Source organism: Choloepus didactylus, chromosome 3 (genome assembly GCF_015220235.1).
Source record: "Choloepus didactylus isolate mChoDid1 chromosome 3, mChoDid1.pri, whole genome shotgun sequence".
NCBI classification, from domain to species: domain Eukaryota; kingdom Metazoa; phylum Chordata; class Mammalia; order Pilosa; family Megalonychidae; genus Choloepus; species Choloepus didactylus.
Genome location: NC_051309.1, coordinates 160,849,035 through 160,865,039, shown reverse-complemented (window position 1 = coordinate 160,865,039; position 16,005 = coordinate 160,849,035). Strand labels below are relative to the sequence as shown.

The 16,005-nt window shown below is 37.4% G+C and overlaps 1 protein-coding gene across 2 annotated transcripts in view; it reads right to left on the bottom strand.

The window, feature by feature from the left end:
- ARHGAP10 (Rho GTPase activating protein 10) overlaps positions 1 to 16,005 on the bottom strand; it is a 317,107-nt gene that overhangs the window by 104,823 nt on the left and 196,279 nt on the right. For both annotated transcript variants that reach the window (XM_037830782.1, XM_037830783.1), the window contains exons 16-18: positions 10,144 to 10,202; positions 1,897 to 2,002; positions 326 to 485 (exon numbers count right to left, since the gene is read on the bottom strand). In XM_037830782.1, coding sequence (XP_037686710.1) covers positions 326 to 485; positions 1,897 to 2,002; positions 10,144 to 10,202 — 325 coding nt within the window. The remainder of the gene's footprint in view (positions 1 to 325; positions 486 to 1,896; positions 2,003 to 10,143; positions 10,203 to 16,005) is intronic.

Genomic DNA, 16,005 nt, shown 5'->3' with positions numbered 1-16,005 from the left:
ATTCACATGAAGAATCCAATGATAAGAATGAAGTCAGCAGAAATTCTAAAGACATCACAATTTTGTTACATCCTTTGTATATGGATTAAACGCTTCTTCATTTGGACCAGTGCATTAACAAAAGACCACGTAAGCTCTGGTTTATGGAACTCCATCAGGAGACAAGAGCTCACCAAGAACTTCTCAGAACCAAGCTCATCATTGCAATAATAAAATCATTTAAAAAAAAACAAAAGGGAAATCTAAGAGGATAGTTGAACATCAACAAGCCAACAAGCCAAAAACAGGAACTGTCTTAAGGAAAAAAAAAACAGCACAATTTTACCTTTTCATGATTTTCAATTAAGATTTCCACGACAATGTTCTGAAACTTTAAATCCATGATGGCAGCAACAGTTTCTTCCTGTGGCCTCATCAGAGTTGGTCCAAACACCACTCCTAAATTTGCCACAGTCATTAGGTTCTGCTTGGAGTGATTTGAAACACTAATGTTGGTGAGAAAAAAAAATTTGGTGTCTGGTTAAAAGAAGGGTGATAACTGTGGAATGTACAGTATTCTACCCTGTATTTCCCTAAAAAAACAAGGAGTCAAGAGATTCAAATTGCCCTCAACATGTGATTCAGAAATAATTGACACAATCTGATGGGATCGTACATGCTGAGGCTCCTGCCTACCCTTCTACTTTTCTCCTTCCTATGCTCCACTTGAGACACATGTTAAGCTTGCTCCCCACCCCCAGAAGGCCTTCCTTTATTGTTCCCCCTTACTTAGAACACCACCACATTCTCCAGATCTCATACCCCTGCTTCCAGGTACTACTTTTCTGCAAGTCACCTTTGTGAGAATTCTCTTCACAAGCATGGAGAACTTGGTCAGAGCACCCATATTCACCCCCCTTCAGCCCAGTACCATTGCCCAGTGAACAACTTGTACAACTGTTCTCAGCAGCCATGTTTACTTAAATCAGGTTTCAACTCAAAGGTCTCATCCTCAAATAGATATTCCATAATAACCTTCTTTATAGTCCTAAACCCAATACATATTCTCTATCCCCTTATTCTATTTTTCCTTTTACAACTTATCACCATCTGAAATTGTTTTATATTTCTATTTGTAATCTGTAATCCTTTCCCCCCTCAGAATACAAGGTTCATGAAGACAGGGACTTTCTCTATCTTGTTCAACTATGCATCCACCTAAAAAATGCATTCAATAAACATTTGTAGCCCAAATCATTGAATTACTCTACTAATAATAATGACCTTAAATAAGTCATAATATTCTCTGGCCTTTGGTTTCTCTTTAGGTACAATAAAGGTTCTAAAATTTGCAGATCCTAAGATTCCTCCCACCTTCAAAATTCTATAATGACAATGCTCTAAGATTCACTTATATTTGAACAAAGGGCTAATTTCTCTACTGAATTACTCAATTTTGCTCGCTTTCCAAAGGCGGAGGGGGGGAGGGTGGTGTGGAGAGAAGGGATCCTTATGAACTAACAACCTATTATTGGATTAAACAAACCTCAAGGACATGTTCAAACTTCAGAGTTAGGTAGATGTGAAACCAAGCTAAATTTGCTAACAGACTTATAATCACATTTCCAGAATCTGTGTATGCGGAAATGTATAATAGTCTCTTCTTTCATTTCAAATCATACCCTGAGTTGCTGGCAATGATGTTAAGCAAATAACTAGATGACTTCAGGAAAGTATCACATTTCAACAATCCCGTCCAAAACACACACAATGAGTCAAACATCCAGCCTGCCCTTCCAGGTTGGGTCCCTGGTACTGTGTACACAGCCTCAGTTCCATCCGTTACAAATGCAAGAACATTATATATAACCTACAGCAAAATGAAGAAAGTTAAAAAGAGGGAAAAAAGAGGCTTACTTTGTTAAATGTTTCACCAAAATATCCAACATCTCTTTATTTTTCTCTGGCAGTTTGTGTACCAAGAAATGGATAGCATTGACACGAGATTCTGGACTGCCACTTTCTTCAAGGAAAAAAGGAAAAAAAAAAAAAAAAAAAAGTTAGTAGAATAATTCCCCAAACCAACAATAACAATGGCTCATCTGTTCAACATCTCCAAATACAGAAAATTGAATCATACTCTGCTACATTTAAAGGAAAAAAAATTCCATCTTTCTCCCTATTAATAATCTTTTAATGCTTCCCTGTGAGCTCATTTCAGTGTAGCTGGAGTTGGTGCCTTATCCTCCAGTTTACATCTAAGAACAGATGGCTGCTGCTACCTATCGCACTTCAGGGCTGCTTATCGCTTACTTGATGGAGTCTAGTCACTGGGTTGCTGCCCCACAATGGCCTGCAAATGAAGCATCAGCATATAGATCACTCCCTTTATCCCTTAAATTCTGGAGTTATATCCATGGCTCTTGTAAAAAAAAAATGTACCCAAATTCCTTCTATTGAATTGTCAAGCAAATCAATAAAATGCTTAATACTGAAGATTATGCCAGCGTTTTCAGGGGTATCAAAAAAAGGGATTGATGCTCAGCTTACTGCAAGAGAAAAGGTTATAAAGTACTTTGGAGGTTCACATGGAGCTGGTCAGGGAAGCTCTGGGAGAGTCTCACAAGAGGGAGAGCATTTGAGTTGGCCTTTGAAGAATGGGGAGGCTTTCTGGAAAAGGCAGTGCCAAGAGGGTAAGGGGTACTTTCCAGATTCAGCAATGAGCATGAGAAAAAGCACAGGGCCTATTCAGACACAGCATGCCGAGCCTACAGAAAGGGAGCCAGAGGCCAAACTTTGGTTTGTGAAGCCCAATTCCACTGTTGGCTTGTAAATAAGAGTCACTGAATTTAAAGCAAGGAATGTATATGAATAGAGTTAAACTTTGGGAAAGTATAGTTGACATTTTTTGAAGGATGTATTCAAATGGGAAAAGGAACAAATTAGGAGAAAAATGCTATTGGAGCAAGAAGTAATGAGGCGGGAAGGGGGGTAGGCAGTTGAACTGCAAATAAAGAGGTATGGTCTGGGGTCAGATGTTAGAATCACTGCTTTTAGTGATAGCTAAGGGACTTTGAGTAGTTACTTAACTTCTCTGTGCCTCATTTTCCTCCTCTGTAAAATGAAGATAATAGAACTATCTCAAAAGGCCATTATGAGGCTTCAGTGGTAACGCATATAAAGCATGTAGCCCAGTGGCTGACACACAAAGATGCTCAATCACTATGAGCCATTGTTACTGTTCTTGTATTTTTCCATTAGTTTATGAGAGCACTACTGCGGAAGAAGTTGGAAGAAGTAGAAATTAACAAGATTTAGCAGCAGAGTGGCTGTGGGACAGAAGGAAGAAGGCAAAGATGACCAACGCTTCATGTTGAGCTTATCAGGGAGTACCGCCAGTTCTACTGACAAAGTACAGGAGGCAAGTCTGGTTTGAAGAGCGATCAAGTAGCCAATATGCAGCAGGTAGCTGGGAAGGGTAAGCAAACTTTAGAAATCGAGGGTAGAAATGTTCTCAGAGTGTGTGATCTCTAGCGCTTGGCCAATGCTGCCTGACTACAGAAAGGTAACAGAGAGCACTGCTGGCAAAAGGAGCTCCAAAGAAGTACAGGGGAGATGCCAGCTCTGGGACAAAGAAAAACAAAGCAAAGGGAGAAGGGAGAAGGGAGAAGGGAGAAGGGAGAAGGGAGGGGCAGAGCCATCAGGGAGTCAAACCTGCAAAGACTGGGTAATCGGTGGCATTGACAGTTAAGGACAGACTGAGGAGTTGAAAGACTAGGGCAAGGAGCCCAGGAAGCAACTAAATTTACCAACTGGAGGCTCCTTTTTACAAAAATGGGGAGGTTTAAGAGTGAGCAGCTGGAGAAGAAGGGGAGAGTGGGCGTTTAGAACATTTGTTCAAAAAGTGAGGCGCTGAAGGAAAGGGGGAAGAGAGGTAAAGCAGATCAAGAAAAGGGCATTTGTGGGTTGTTGTTTTTTTTCAAAATAGTAAGTTTTACTTTTTTTTTACTGATTATGAAAAATTAAATATCTGCTTATTGCTAAAAATTTAGAAAACAGAGAAAATAAAGAATAAAGTAAAAATCACTAAAATCTGTAATACATCTACTTGAAAAAGAACACGTTAACAGACTATAAAGAACTGCTACAAATCAATAAGAAAAAAAGAGATGACCCAAAAGAAAAATAGGCAAAAGACATGTCCTAGAATATTCACAGCAGCATTCTTCATCATGGCCCCAAACTGGAAACAACCCAAATGTCCATCAACAGAAGAGATAAATAAATTGCGGTATAACCATTTAATATATTGCTACATTGCAATGTGAATGAATGAACTACTGCTTCCCACAACATGGATAAATCTCACAAGATGAGCTAAAGAAGCCAGATGCAGAGAAGTGTATTCTGGAGGGTTACATTTATATAAAGCTCAAATGCAGCAACTCTAATCTGTGGTGTCAGAAGCCAGAAGAGTGTTCACCCCTCATGTTGGGGGGTAGGGGTAGCAGGAGGTAAGGGGTGTGGGGATACTGACTAGCTAGGCCCTAGGAGGGCTTCTGGGGTTCTGATAATGTTCTGTTTCTTGATCTGGGGGGCTGATTACATGGGTACCTTCACTGTGTGAAAATTCATGGAGCTGCATATTTATAATCTGTGCATATAACAAGTTCATTTAAATAAAAATGACCCATCATAAATCTCACCCTAAGATAAACTGGTAAAACATAGATTTAAACCTTTCCGAGTTTTCCTTCCTTTTTTCATAATGAAATGTTTAGCCAGTCTCTTTCACCTCCTATATCCTGGACATCTTGCCATGTCATTAAATGGAGCTCCATGCCACCATATTAATGAACATTTAGGTTGCTTCCAACATCTGTAAAGTTAAGTTTGTTCCAGCTTACACTCTCAATAACAGTTTGAGAATGTTTGAGAGTGAGCAATGGGACTTTACAACAGGAGACACTGAGATGCTTATTTTGCTAAAGAGTAAGGAAGCAAAAAAGCTTAGAAATGAAGGAACATGACAAAGCAAAGCACAAATAATGAAGTCATATACACAGGAAAAGACTTGTCGATGAAAGCTAAATTTTTCAGTGAAAACAAAAGCACAACTATTTAAAGAGTTGGGTGAGAAATTATAACCAAGTTCTTCATCCGGACTTAAAACCGAGAAAATGCCTTACTGAATCAGTGCTGCAGAAAAATGAAAGGAATAAAAATATAATAACATCCATTCAAGCTCTGATTTTTAAACACTTAAATTAAAGCAGGGACTCCGGAAAAATAGCCAAAAATTCCAAAGGGATACAAGGATACCGGCTTAAGAAAATTTCGTACATTAACAAGCAAAATTGAAAATTTCTGAAATTTTTGCACTAATAAACTAGTTTCAATTCATGTGCCTATCTTGTCATTAATAATCACTCTTTCTCCAAAGAAAACCTAGCTTCAAAATATTTTTGGATTTATTACTCACTCAGAAACACAAACTAGAAAAATAGCTTCCCACCCTCTATGGATAAGGTACTACATTTCTAAAAATAGTGGAATGAGTTTTGAAAAATAGAGTCAAAACCTTCCTCTTCCTTTCTAGAGCCCGTCTCCCACTAGCCCACTACCCCCATCTCTCTTGAAAACACACACACATTTCTTCCAAGTCTGCTTTTTTCCTCTTCTTCCAAAAAAATATTTTTCAGTAAAGCTTTTAAAGTAAAACTTTTTTCTGTATTTTATTTTGAAATTAATCAAAGCCTTCTATAGGCATTTCCATAAGCCCATAATAATAGACGTAAGGTACTCAAAAATTTTTTCTAGGATAAATCATCTTCAGTTGCTTATGCATTTTATTGTATTTTATATATTTATCATAAAATAATATACTAATTTAATAAATATTTGAATTGTCGAAGAATAAAAGGAATAATTTTTGTTTGATAGTCTAGGATACCAAATTAACCATAATTCCTAATTCCAGAAATATGCCAGGGAATTAGGAGTTTACCATAACAGCAAAGGAATTTTAAATTTTGAAACTATAAATCAGCATCCACCACACTTCCGCTTATGATCGTGTGCTGACTAACCACCAGTGAATAAGATATGCTGATAGCTTCCTGGAGCTTATGAACGACACACAGGCAGATAAATGTTAAATTATTTCAATATTTAAGTGCCATAGAGCAATAACTGAAATTTTAGGAAGGCATTCACAAGTAACAGTCCAAGTACTTCCCAAGGGACAAAGGGCTTCAGTCAACAAACTTCAAGAATTCTGGTTCTTCTGGGGAGTCCATATTTACTGTGAAATGGATACACAAGGCTTAACAGAGCTTGAAGCCACTGAACATCCAATTCCTTTCATTCCAGGTTTCAGTCCTTCCTCACCAAGAAACACATGATTTTGCCACGATTCCCATGCAGCCTTACCAACAAGGACAGAGAAGTCTGGTATGCAAATACCAGTGTCCTGGTTCCTGTTGGAGGAATATTGCTTGTCAAAAATGACTGAAGAACCCTCTAGTCACGGTTGTTTCCCAGGTGACTTGACTATCAGAAGAAAATATACTGAACATAGCAACACAGTGTTCTGGTGCAGGTAACAGTTAGATTTTTCATGTGCTGCAATAAATAGGCTTCCAGGCCTATTTAACTCTAACTCGGTTTGACATGAGTCCATCCCTGAAAAGACAGGTCAACTCTTATCAACAGACAAATCAAGGACTCTGAGCCTGAAAGGTAAGTCACAGACCATGGACTATAACATAGTCTCAGGTAAAATAAATGCCATGCAGAACCGCATCAGGAAACACCTACTAACCTTCCACCTACTGACGCGGTGGATGCCACGTTTTGTACTCCTGTGTAGACCAAGTACACTGCATTTTCATCTTATGAATGTCTATACCAAAAGCTCATTATGTTCTCTCCAAGACGGATGGTTTCCAGTCCCTTTTTAGAAATTTCAGTTAACTCTGTCAGGATTTTTTTTACCAACAAACACAACATTGAACAGTAATTTGATTTTTTTTTTTTCAGAATGAGAAACAAAAGAATTTGCTTGTGGCGACAACAAAGAAACAAAATTCATATTGGCACCACGAACTCCAGAAAGTAACTCACAGGTTCTCAACAACAACAACAAAAAAAAAAAACTAAAGGAAAGCAACTGAAGAAAGGAAATGAAGGCACCTAAGAAAAACCTTGAGAACCCTCAGCAAGGAGGGTTAAAAGAGACCCTGTCAACACCACAGAACAGATGGGCACCATCACACTGAAAAGAATCAGAAATTAGTTTCTATGCTGTGGTGAGACGTAGTAACAAAGATGGGTGATGCTTGATAATTTTGGCCATCAGTTCTGCTAACAGACACTATAGCAAAACAAGGTATCCTGTGCCATTACTAATGGAAAATGATAGCTTAGCCACAGTTCCAATTTTCCAACAATATTCCAAAAGGGAGACTAATTTTGGTCACCTGATTTCTATAACTATTTTATTCAATATATATATAAGCTTTTACATATATTATACATATATAGATACATGTGTGTGTGTGTATATATATATAAATATACATATATATACACACATTCCTATTGGCACCATGAACTCCAGAAAGTAACTCACATACATATTATATTTACATATATAGTCAATATAAATATATATATATATAAGCTTTTACATATATACAAAAGTATGTATGTAAAAGCTTAGAGGATCTGCTCCTACTACCTTGTCTGAGAGGTACTGTAAGTACACAGAAGGGTACCAAAAGAGTTTTTTTTCTTTTTTTAATCAAAGGCTACATTGGAAATTTTAGCCCCCGAAATATACCTATTTAAAACACGTATTTTTTCTCATTAAACAAGTTTATTATGGGTCCCATTTGAACCACAACTTCACTTAGGTGCAGATCCACGCCAATAATTGCAGTACCTACAGTATTTCACTGTGAATACTCCATTACAGCAGGCCCACAAGGTGCTGGTCCAGCAGGTGACAATACCTTTTGCATTTATATAATCCCTTTCACCACACTGTTCCATGATTTCCTCAACAAACTCTTAAACTCATTTCCCACCACCATGGGCTTCATTACTACTTGTAAGCCATCATCTGGTAAAATACAGAATTTCCAACAAGTGCCCTCGGTTACGGGGCATGGTAATAATAATGACATGAACCTGTGGTAACTTAAAACATTATTCCATAGTCACTTTATCGTTCTTTAATTCCCAAGGATTCTAGATTTAAGTTGGCACTTTTCTGCTTTTTCCAGTCTCCAAGGCGAGCAGCATGAAACAATTGTCCTCCAACTAGAGTTTAATTTCTCTTCCCCCGGTTTGCCAAAAATGCCACAGGGAAGAAATCAAAACAACTAAGCATTTGCTTGAGTTTTTGCCAGGAAAACTTTTTTCCCTTCTTTGCTCATACAAATTCTCCTTTAAAAATGGGGGGTTGGGGGGAGCCTCTACCATGTGAAAGCAAAAGTGAATAGGACTATATTTTTGCCTTTTCCAGAAGCTTCTTTTATATGACTAGTCTAACTGGCCTACACATTGTTTCTTTCTGTGACAAACTAGCAACCTTTACACTGAGTGGAACAAAGATCTCCCAAGAAGCTAACATTCAAATCAAGGATTGGGAGGCAGTAATATGGGCCCCAAAGGGACTGCAGTAATTTTCAACAGATTAAACTATGGAATATGTCCAAGGGGAAAAAAAAAGTAAAAGGAAATCAAAATACAATTACAGCTACTGTCAGTGCACCTGTGAAAACCAATACTGCAGGTTTTAGCAAGTGGAACTGGGGTTTTGAATTTTAAGTAAGGTTCCCTATAATCTGGTGAGTTACTTAACAGGTCTCAACCTCCATTTCCTTAACTATTAAATATCTAATGCCAGTGTATTTCAAAAGACAATGATGATTAGACAGAATATATCCAATATGAAAAAGTGAGGCATACAACAGAGAGAAAACAAGAAAGCCTCAACTGAGTATGACTCCCAAAACACTTAATCACAAATTCAAATTCTACCAACCAGAGGGCTTCACCGTCTAACATTTTATCACATATAATTCACACTCTTATCAAATGTTGTTTGGCCTCCTAGCACTATCTCATAATATTCCTTCTGTCTGTAATTTCCATCTAAATATCTTTCTCTGTGAGGCCATTTCCAACATCCTAATCTCTCTAAATATGATAATCTCCCCCAGCCTTCTGCAAGGTGATACTTCTGCTCAGGCCATTAGTACATGTTCTATGGTACTGTGAGAGATGTGTGTGCCAGTTTGAATGCATTATGACCCCCAGAAAAAGCCATATTCTTTGATGCAATCTTGTGGGGCAGACATAATAGTGGGGATTAAGTTGGAATGTTTGGATTGGGTTGTTTGCATGGAGATGCGCCCCACCCAACTGTAGACGATAACTGATGGGATATTTCCGTGGAGGCGTGGCCCCACCCATTCGGGGTGGGCCTTGATCAGTGGAGCCATATAAATGAGCTGACTCAAGGAGAGGAAACTGAGTGCAGCTGGGAGTGATGTTTTGAAGAGAAGCAAGCTTGCTAGAGAGGAATGTCCTGGGAGAAAGCCGTTTTGAGGCCGGAGCTTTGGAGCAGACGCCAGCTGCCTTCCTAGCTAACAGAGGTTTTCCGTACACCATTGGCCATCCTCCGGTGAAGGTACCCGATTGCTGAGGTGTGTTACCTTGGACGCTTTTTGGCCTTAATTGTGTAGTGAAATAAACCCCTGTTTTATAAAAGCCTATCCATCTTGGTGTTTTGCATTCTGCAGCATTAGCAAGCTAGGACAGTGTGTGTGCCTGAATGCTAGCTGGAGAACTGGCTCCTGGAGGCCAGCATCCTGCCTGTCGCGCTCCTACACACCCACGTCTACCGGTGACTCCACACAGCAGGCTAGTGACGCAGCAGACACACAGCAGTACTGAGAAGCAGGGAATGAATACAATTGCCCCTTTTAGTTGCCTTCTAAGAGAGGAAAAAAGAAGCGCAAATATCTTCTAAAGTGATTCCTATTTTTAACACAGATAACAGTAACATTAATTTAAATTTTTCACAGGAAAATTTTAGTTTACATACATTATCAACCAGAAAAGTATTCCTGTGGGCCTCCGCATAACACTTACTGGCTGGAACAATGAAGTCCCCATGCAACTCGTAGGTCATGAGAGGTTCTGGCAGACTCCTGCAAGAAAGGACAGTCCAGAATTACCGAACAAATCCAAACAGGCCACATCTGTCCGCAACTATTTTTTTATAAAAGGGTGTTCCGCATTTCTTAGTTAATGTGCAAAATTTCCCTAGAGAATACCTTTGCAAATCAAAAAGATACATGAATCAGATAGATTGTTTTATTTACGGTGTTTTTTGCGCCAGGAACTATCAAAGTTTAAGCAGTCTCAAATCCCTACCAGATCTAAACATATTGTATTTCATACCTAATCTTGGAAAGTACCTTTAAAAGCATCTGGTTTTAGATATATATAAAGCTTCCTTCCAAACATTACCATATTTAAAGACAAACATGCTCTCCAACTACATGTAAGCAGATAATTCAGAAAATCATCTCTAGGATATTAATTGAAGATGTCACCAAAAAATGTAAAAAGATTAAACAAACTTAAAACACCAAATACTCTACTCTTACATATCTCTACTGTAAAAATAAGATACCCAGTTTGGGTTTATGTCTCTAAAACAACGAAAGAGAGATACAAAGTAAAATGGATGACAACTTTAAAACGTACACATATTTTCTCAAAACTCAAAAAAAGAGTACATAAATGGTAGCATATTTCATTCTGTGACCAACATAACACCATAGTTCAGTCAACTTTGCTACATATCTTAAGATTTTAAAAGACCAGATCTCCTAATGTTATAAACACTTAAAGAACACTTAGACAAGTATCAATCTGTACAGCCTTTCTGGAGGGCAAACTGGCAAGATAGTAAAAACCTTTAAAAGGTAAATATCCTGTAACCCATAAATTCCTCTTCAAAAGTTTAAAATAAAATCAAGGGTGCACAGGCACAAAAATTTAAAATATATGCGAAAACCAAGAATATCGCTAGGCATAAAGAAAGTCATTTCATACTGACAGAAGGGTCAATTCATCAAAAAGACATAATAATCCTACATGTTAGTGGATCTAGTAACAGAGCCTCAAAACACATGAAGCAAAATCTAATAGAACCTTAAGGAGAAATAGACAAATCCACAACTATATTCAAAAATTTAAATCTCTCTCCCTCTCAGTAAGTGACAGAACAACTAGATAGAAAATCAGGATAGAGAAGATTTGAACAAAACTATCAACCAACTTGACCTGACTGACATCCTTAAATGGCACTCCATCCAACAGCAGCAGAATACATATTCTTTCCAAGCGCACATGGAACATTTACCAAGATAAACCATATTCTAGATCATAAAACAAATTTCAATTAATTTAAGAGCTCAGATCATACAAAGTATGTTCTCTGATTGCAGTAAAAACTGAATTAGAAAGCAATACCAGAAATATATCTAGAAAACCCCAAATAAAGGGAAATAAATTATTTTGAACTGAAAATGAAACCATATGAGAATTAGAGGAATTCAATAAAGCAGTACTTAAGGGGAAATTAACAACACTAAACTGCTATATTAGAAAAGAAGAAAGGTCTTAAGCCAATGACTTCACTTTCCACCTTGCAGAGCTAGAAAAAAATTTTCTATAAACTTTGATCTATAAACTTTCCCAGAAAACAGAAGTGGAGAGAATACTTTCTAACTCACTCTGAGGTTACCATTATCCTAACTGAAACTTCCTCTATGGGGGGGGGGGGGGGTAGGAACCAATATCACTCATGAACATAGATGCAAATATTTTAAATAAAATGCCAGCAAATCAAATTCTCAACATTGTAAACAAAAGGATATCAGATCATAAGCAAGTTGGGCTTATCACAGGAATTGAACATTGATTTCATATTTTTAAAAAACCAGTGCGAGTCACCATATTAACAAACTAAAAAAGAAAAGCTGTATGATCATCTCAACAGACAATTCAGTAGAGAAAGTATAGTCTTGCCCACAAATGGTGCTAAAACAGTTGGACATCCACAGCAAAAATCAACTTTGATCCAAACTTCATACCTCATACCAAACATCTCTCAAATTACATATTTCTAAATGTAAAAAATAAAACTATAAAACTTCTAGAAGAAAATAAAGTAGAAAACCTTTAGAGACTCTGAGTTAGGCAAGATTTCTTAGACAACACCAAAAGCATAATCCATAAAAAGAAAAATCATAAACTGGACTCCATCAAAATTAAAACTTCTGCTCTTTGAAAGACACCTTTAAGAGAATGAAAAGACAAGCCACAGAGAGAGAAAATATTTTCAAAGATTACATCTGAAAAGACTTGTATCCAGAATATTTAAAAAGCTCTTAACAATAAGAAAACAATGCAATTTTTAAAAAATTGAGTGAAAGGCATGACTAGACACTTCACCAAAGAAGATACTTGGATGGCAACTAAGCACAAGAAAAAATGTTCAACATCATTAGTCCTTAGGGAAGTGTAAATAAAAGTACAATAAATACCACCACACATCTATTAAAATGACTAAAATTTAAAAGACTGACCATGTAAACTTTTGCAAGGATGAAGAGGAAATGGAACTCCTGTACATCACTGATGGGAATGTAAAGAGGTACAACCACTTTGAAAAAGTTTGAGTTTCCCAAAAGATAATCATACACCTACCATATGATTTAGCCATTCTACTCATATTTACCACAGAAAAATGAAAGCATAGACCCATACAAAGATTTGTACACAAATGTTTTTAGCATCTTTATTTGTAACAGCCAAAAACTGCAATGACCCAAATATCCTTGAACAGGTAAATGGGTAAAAAAAAACCCATGGTGTATCCATGCAATGGAAAGCTAATCACAATAAGAAGGAATGAACTACGGGTACATGCTACAACATGGGTGAATCTCAAACTAGTTATGCCAAGTGAGAGAGTCCAGATTAAAAAAAAGAGTACACACTGTATGATTCCATTTATATGAAACTATAGGAAGTCCAAATTAAGGTAGCACCACAGAGAGCAGATCAGTGGTTGCCTAGGGATGGAGGAGGGAGAAAGAGGGACTGGAGGGAAAGAGCAATGGAGTGTGAGCAAATTACGAGAGGGATGCATATGTTCACCATTTTTTTGTGTGTGGTGATGGTTTCACAGGTGTATACTTACATCAAAACTTTTCAAAGTGTATTCTTTAAATATATGCAATTGTATTTCAGTTACACTTCTATAAAGCTGTTTAAAAAAGAGACACAAAAATATATTTTGAAAGGGATGTTCCTTTCAAAGAATTTAAGACACTGCATTACACACACACACACACACACAAAACACACACACAGTGACAACTATAGACACACAAAGTAAATTTAAAGCACTGGTAAAGAAAAGTTATTCTCTCTTTCCTCACTCCCTCCTCCCCTTCCTTTCCTGGTCTCCATTTAAAGACAGAAAAGTTGAAAAACCAACTATACCACACCTAAACAAGGAGAAGGAAGGGAAAATCAGCAGTAAAATCTTGGTTTTTTTGTTCCAAAAAGTGGGCAAGCAGGAAGTAGCAAAGAAGGAAAATAGTTTTCTGGCAGGGGAGGAAAGCTAGAGGGTACTGAAAAGAAAAGGTAGAAAATGAGAACACTTAGAAAAACCATAGCGAGCATTTTTTTTCCAACAAAAATAAATTTATATCTAAATATCTTCTACAAGCTACTTATATCATTGCCATATGTCTAGCTAGGCAATGCAACATAAAGAATAAATATTGTTGATGTTAAGAAAGCAGTAATAACAAGTTCCCCATACAAAATTTATTATTCTGAGTCACCGTATGTCTCAGCCTCCCACCCGATATGGTTTTGAGCCACCTCTCTTTGTCACACATTGGGATCTGTCTGGAAATATAAATCACAACATTTATCTAAACAGGAGTTTCCTTCCAAAAAGTCTCATTCCAATTTCCAGGCTTAAAGAAGTTTCCTCCAGGTAAAATCATTTTAGTAGAAATATCACAAAACACCTAATTTGTCCCTCACAGTGGGAAACTGCTGCAATGAACACATTGCTAGAAATCAAATTTATGGTAGGAAATCAATCAGACCTGGTGTTCAGCAATAAAAAAAATAAATAAATAAATAAAACCTCTAAAACATTAGATGTAAAAAACTGTGCCTCAAATCAAGGAGTCCAGGAGAAGGTCCTTCTCCAAGATCTTGTAGGTTTTGCTTCTTGTTTTATTTTGGTGTTTGGGGCTGGGTAGGGGGGGAGATATTTCCCTCCTATCTTCAATCCCCCTATCAATGAGGCAGCTGGGTTATTTGCAGTAAGAAGAGTTCAAGGGCAAGAGCTTTTCTGGTGAGATATATTCATCTATTTTCAGCTCTGCATCATTGTGCTGTAAGTGGCAGAGCTGGGATGCCAATGTTCTTGACTGTAGCACCCCTTGTGCTGAAATACACATGCTTGGGTCATAACTGTGTAGGCAAAATTGAGATAAATAAAAATTCAGTTTTCTCCCATTTGGTGCATCACCAGAAGTGTCAATTAAACCCTAATTCCTGCATTTCAGAGGCTAAAAATAACAGGGGAAAAGAACAGCAACCTAACTTTCAAATCTCCCAAGGCATCTGCCATCTTATGATAATCACTTTATCACATCCAGACAGAATGTGTACATTGTTAGGAATGAAAGTTATACAATAATTACATAGCATAATGTTGTTCTGTAGGCAATGCTTGCTTGAAAGTGGAATTCAATAGGATGAAGCAATGAAATGGGAGAAAAAAGCAGAAAAAGCCAGACAAGACCTGGGGGAATGAGGAACGAGTTTTAGAGTATCAACAACCAGAAAAAGAATTGTATGAACTGAATAGAAAGACTCTCTGGTTTATTAAACTAATTCTTCCAACAAGGAAAAAGGAAAGAATCATGTAGAACAGAAAAAAAGCTTGGATTTTACTACAAAAGACCTGGATTTTTTTCCTTAGCTTTCACCAACAGTTAACCATGATTAATCCCTTTAACTGTACTAGGAATGAGTTTACCAAATAGTAAAATGGGTTTAAAGCTAACACGTGGGGTGGCAGCATCCTCTGCTGCTAAAGTTAACCTATGTGATTCACTATACTTTTAAATGCCTCACCCATTCTTTTCCTTCATACAGGGTTTCTCAACATCAGCACTACTGGCATTTTAGACCAGATAATTCATTGTGGAGAGGTGGGCTGTCCTGGGCCTTGCAGGATGTACAGCAGCCAATCTCTGTCATCTACTCACTGGATGCCAGGTGTACCCCATCTCCAATCATGACATTGCCCGATAACCCCTAGGGAGCAACTCATCCTCAGTGGAAAACCCCTGCTCTAACACTGAGTGACAGGCACCATTCTACATGCAGGGATACTGCAATGAATAAAATGCCTGTCCTTGGGAAGCTTACATTCTAATCCTGAAGTGTGGCTGGGAGATTCATTTCTACCATAATCCTCATCCAAACCAGTTAGTCACTATCCTTGACTATTTAGAGTAAGTACATGGATTCAGCCTTCATTTTACCCCTTTATCAACTGAGGATAACAATAATGTACTTAACAGCTAATGAAAGAAAAAAATTTAAAACAGTGGTTAAAAAAAATCTTGCTTAAATAAAATACTCTAAAATAGGTGTTATGGAATCTGAACCCATGGATAAATTTAAATATCATTAAAAGTGAGACATCAGACAACACAGGCCTCCTAATAGAATACAACATGAAGAATACAGCACCACTATCATGCATTCTCGTAATAAACAGTCAATGAATTAAGTAGAACCTAACTTGAATCTAATGAAGATCTAACTATTACAGGAAAATGAGGGCTAGAGAAACATGTTAAATGACACCATGATACAATGACACCATTTAGCCTT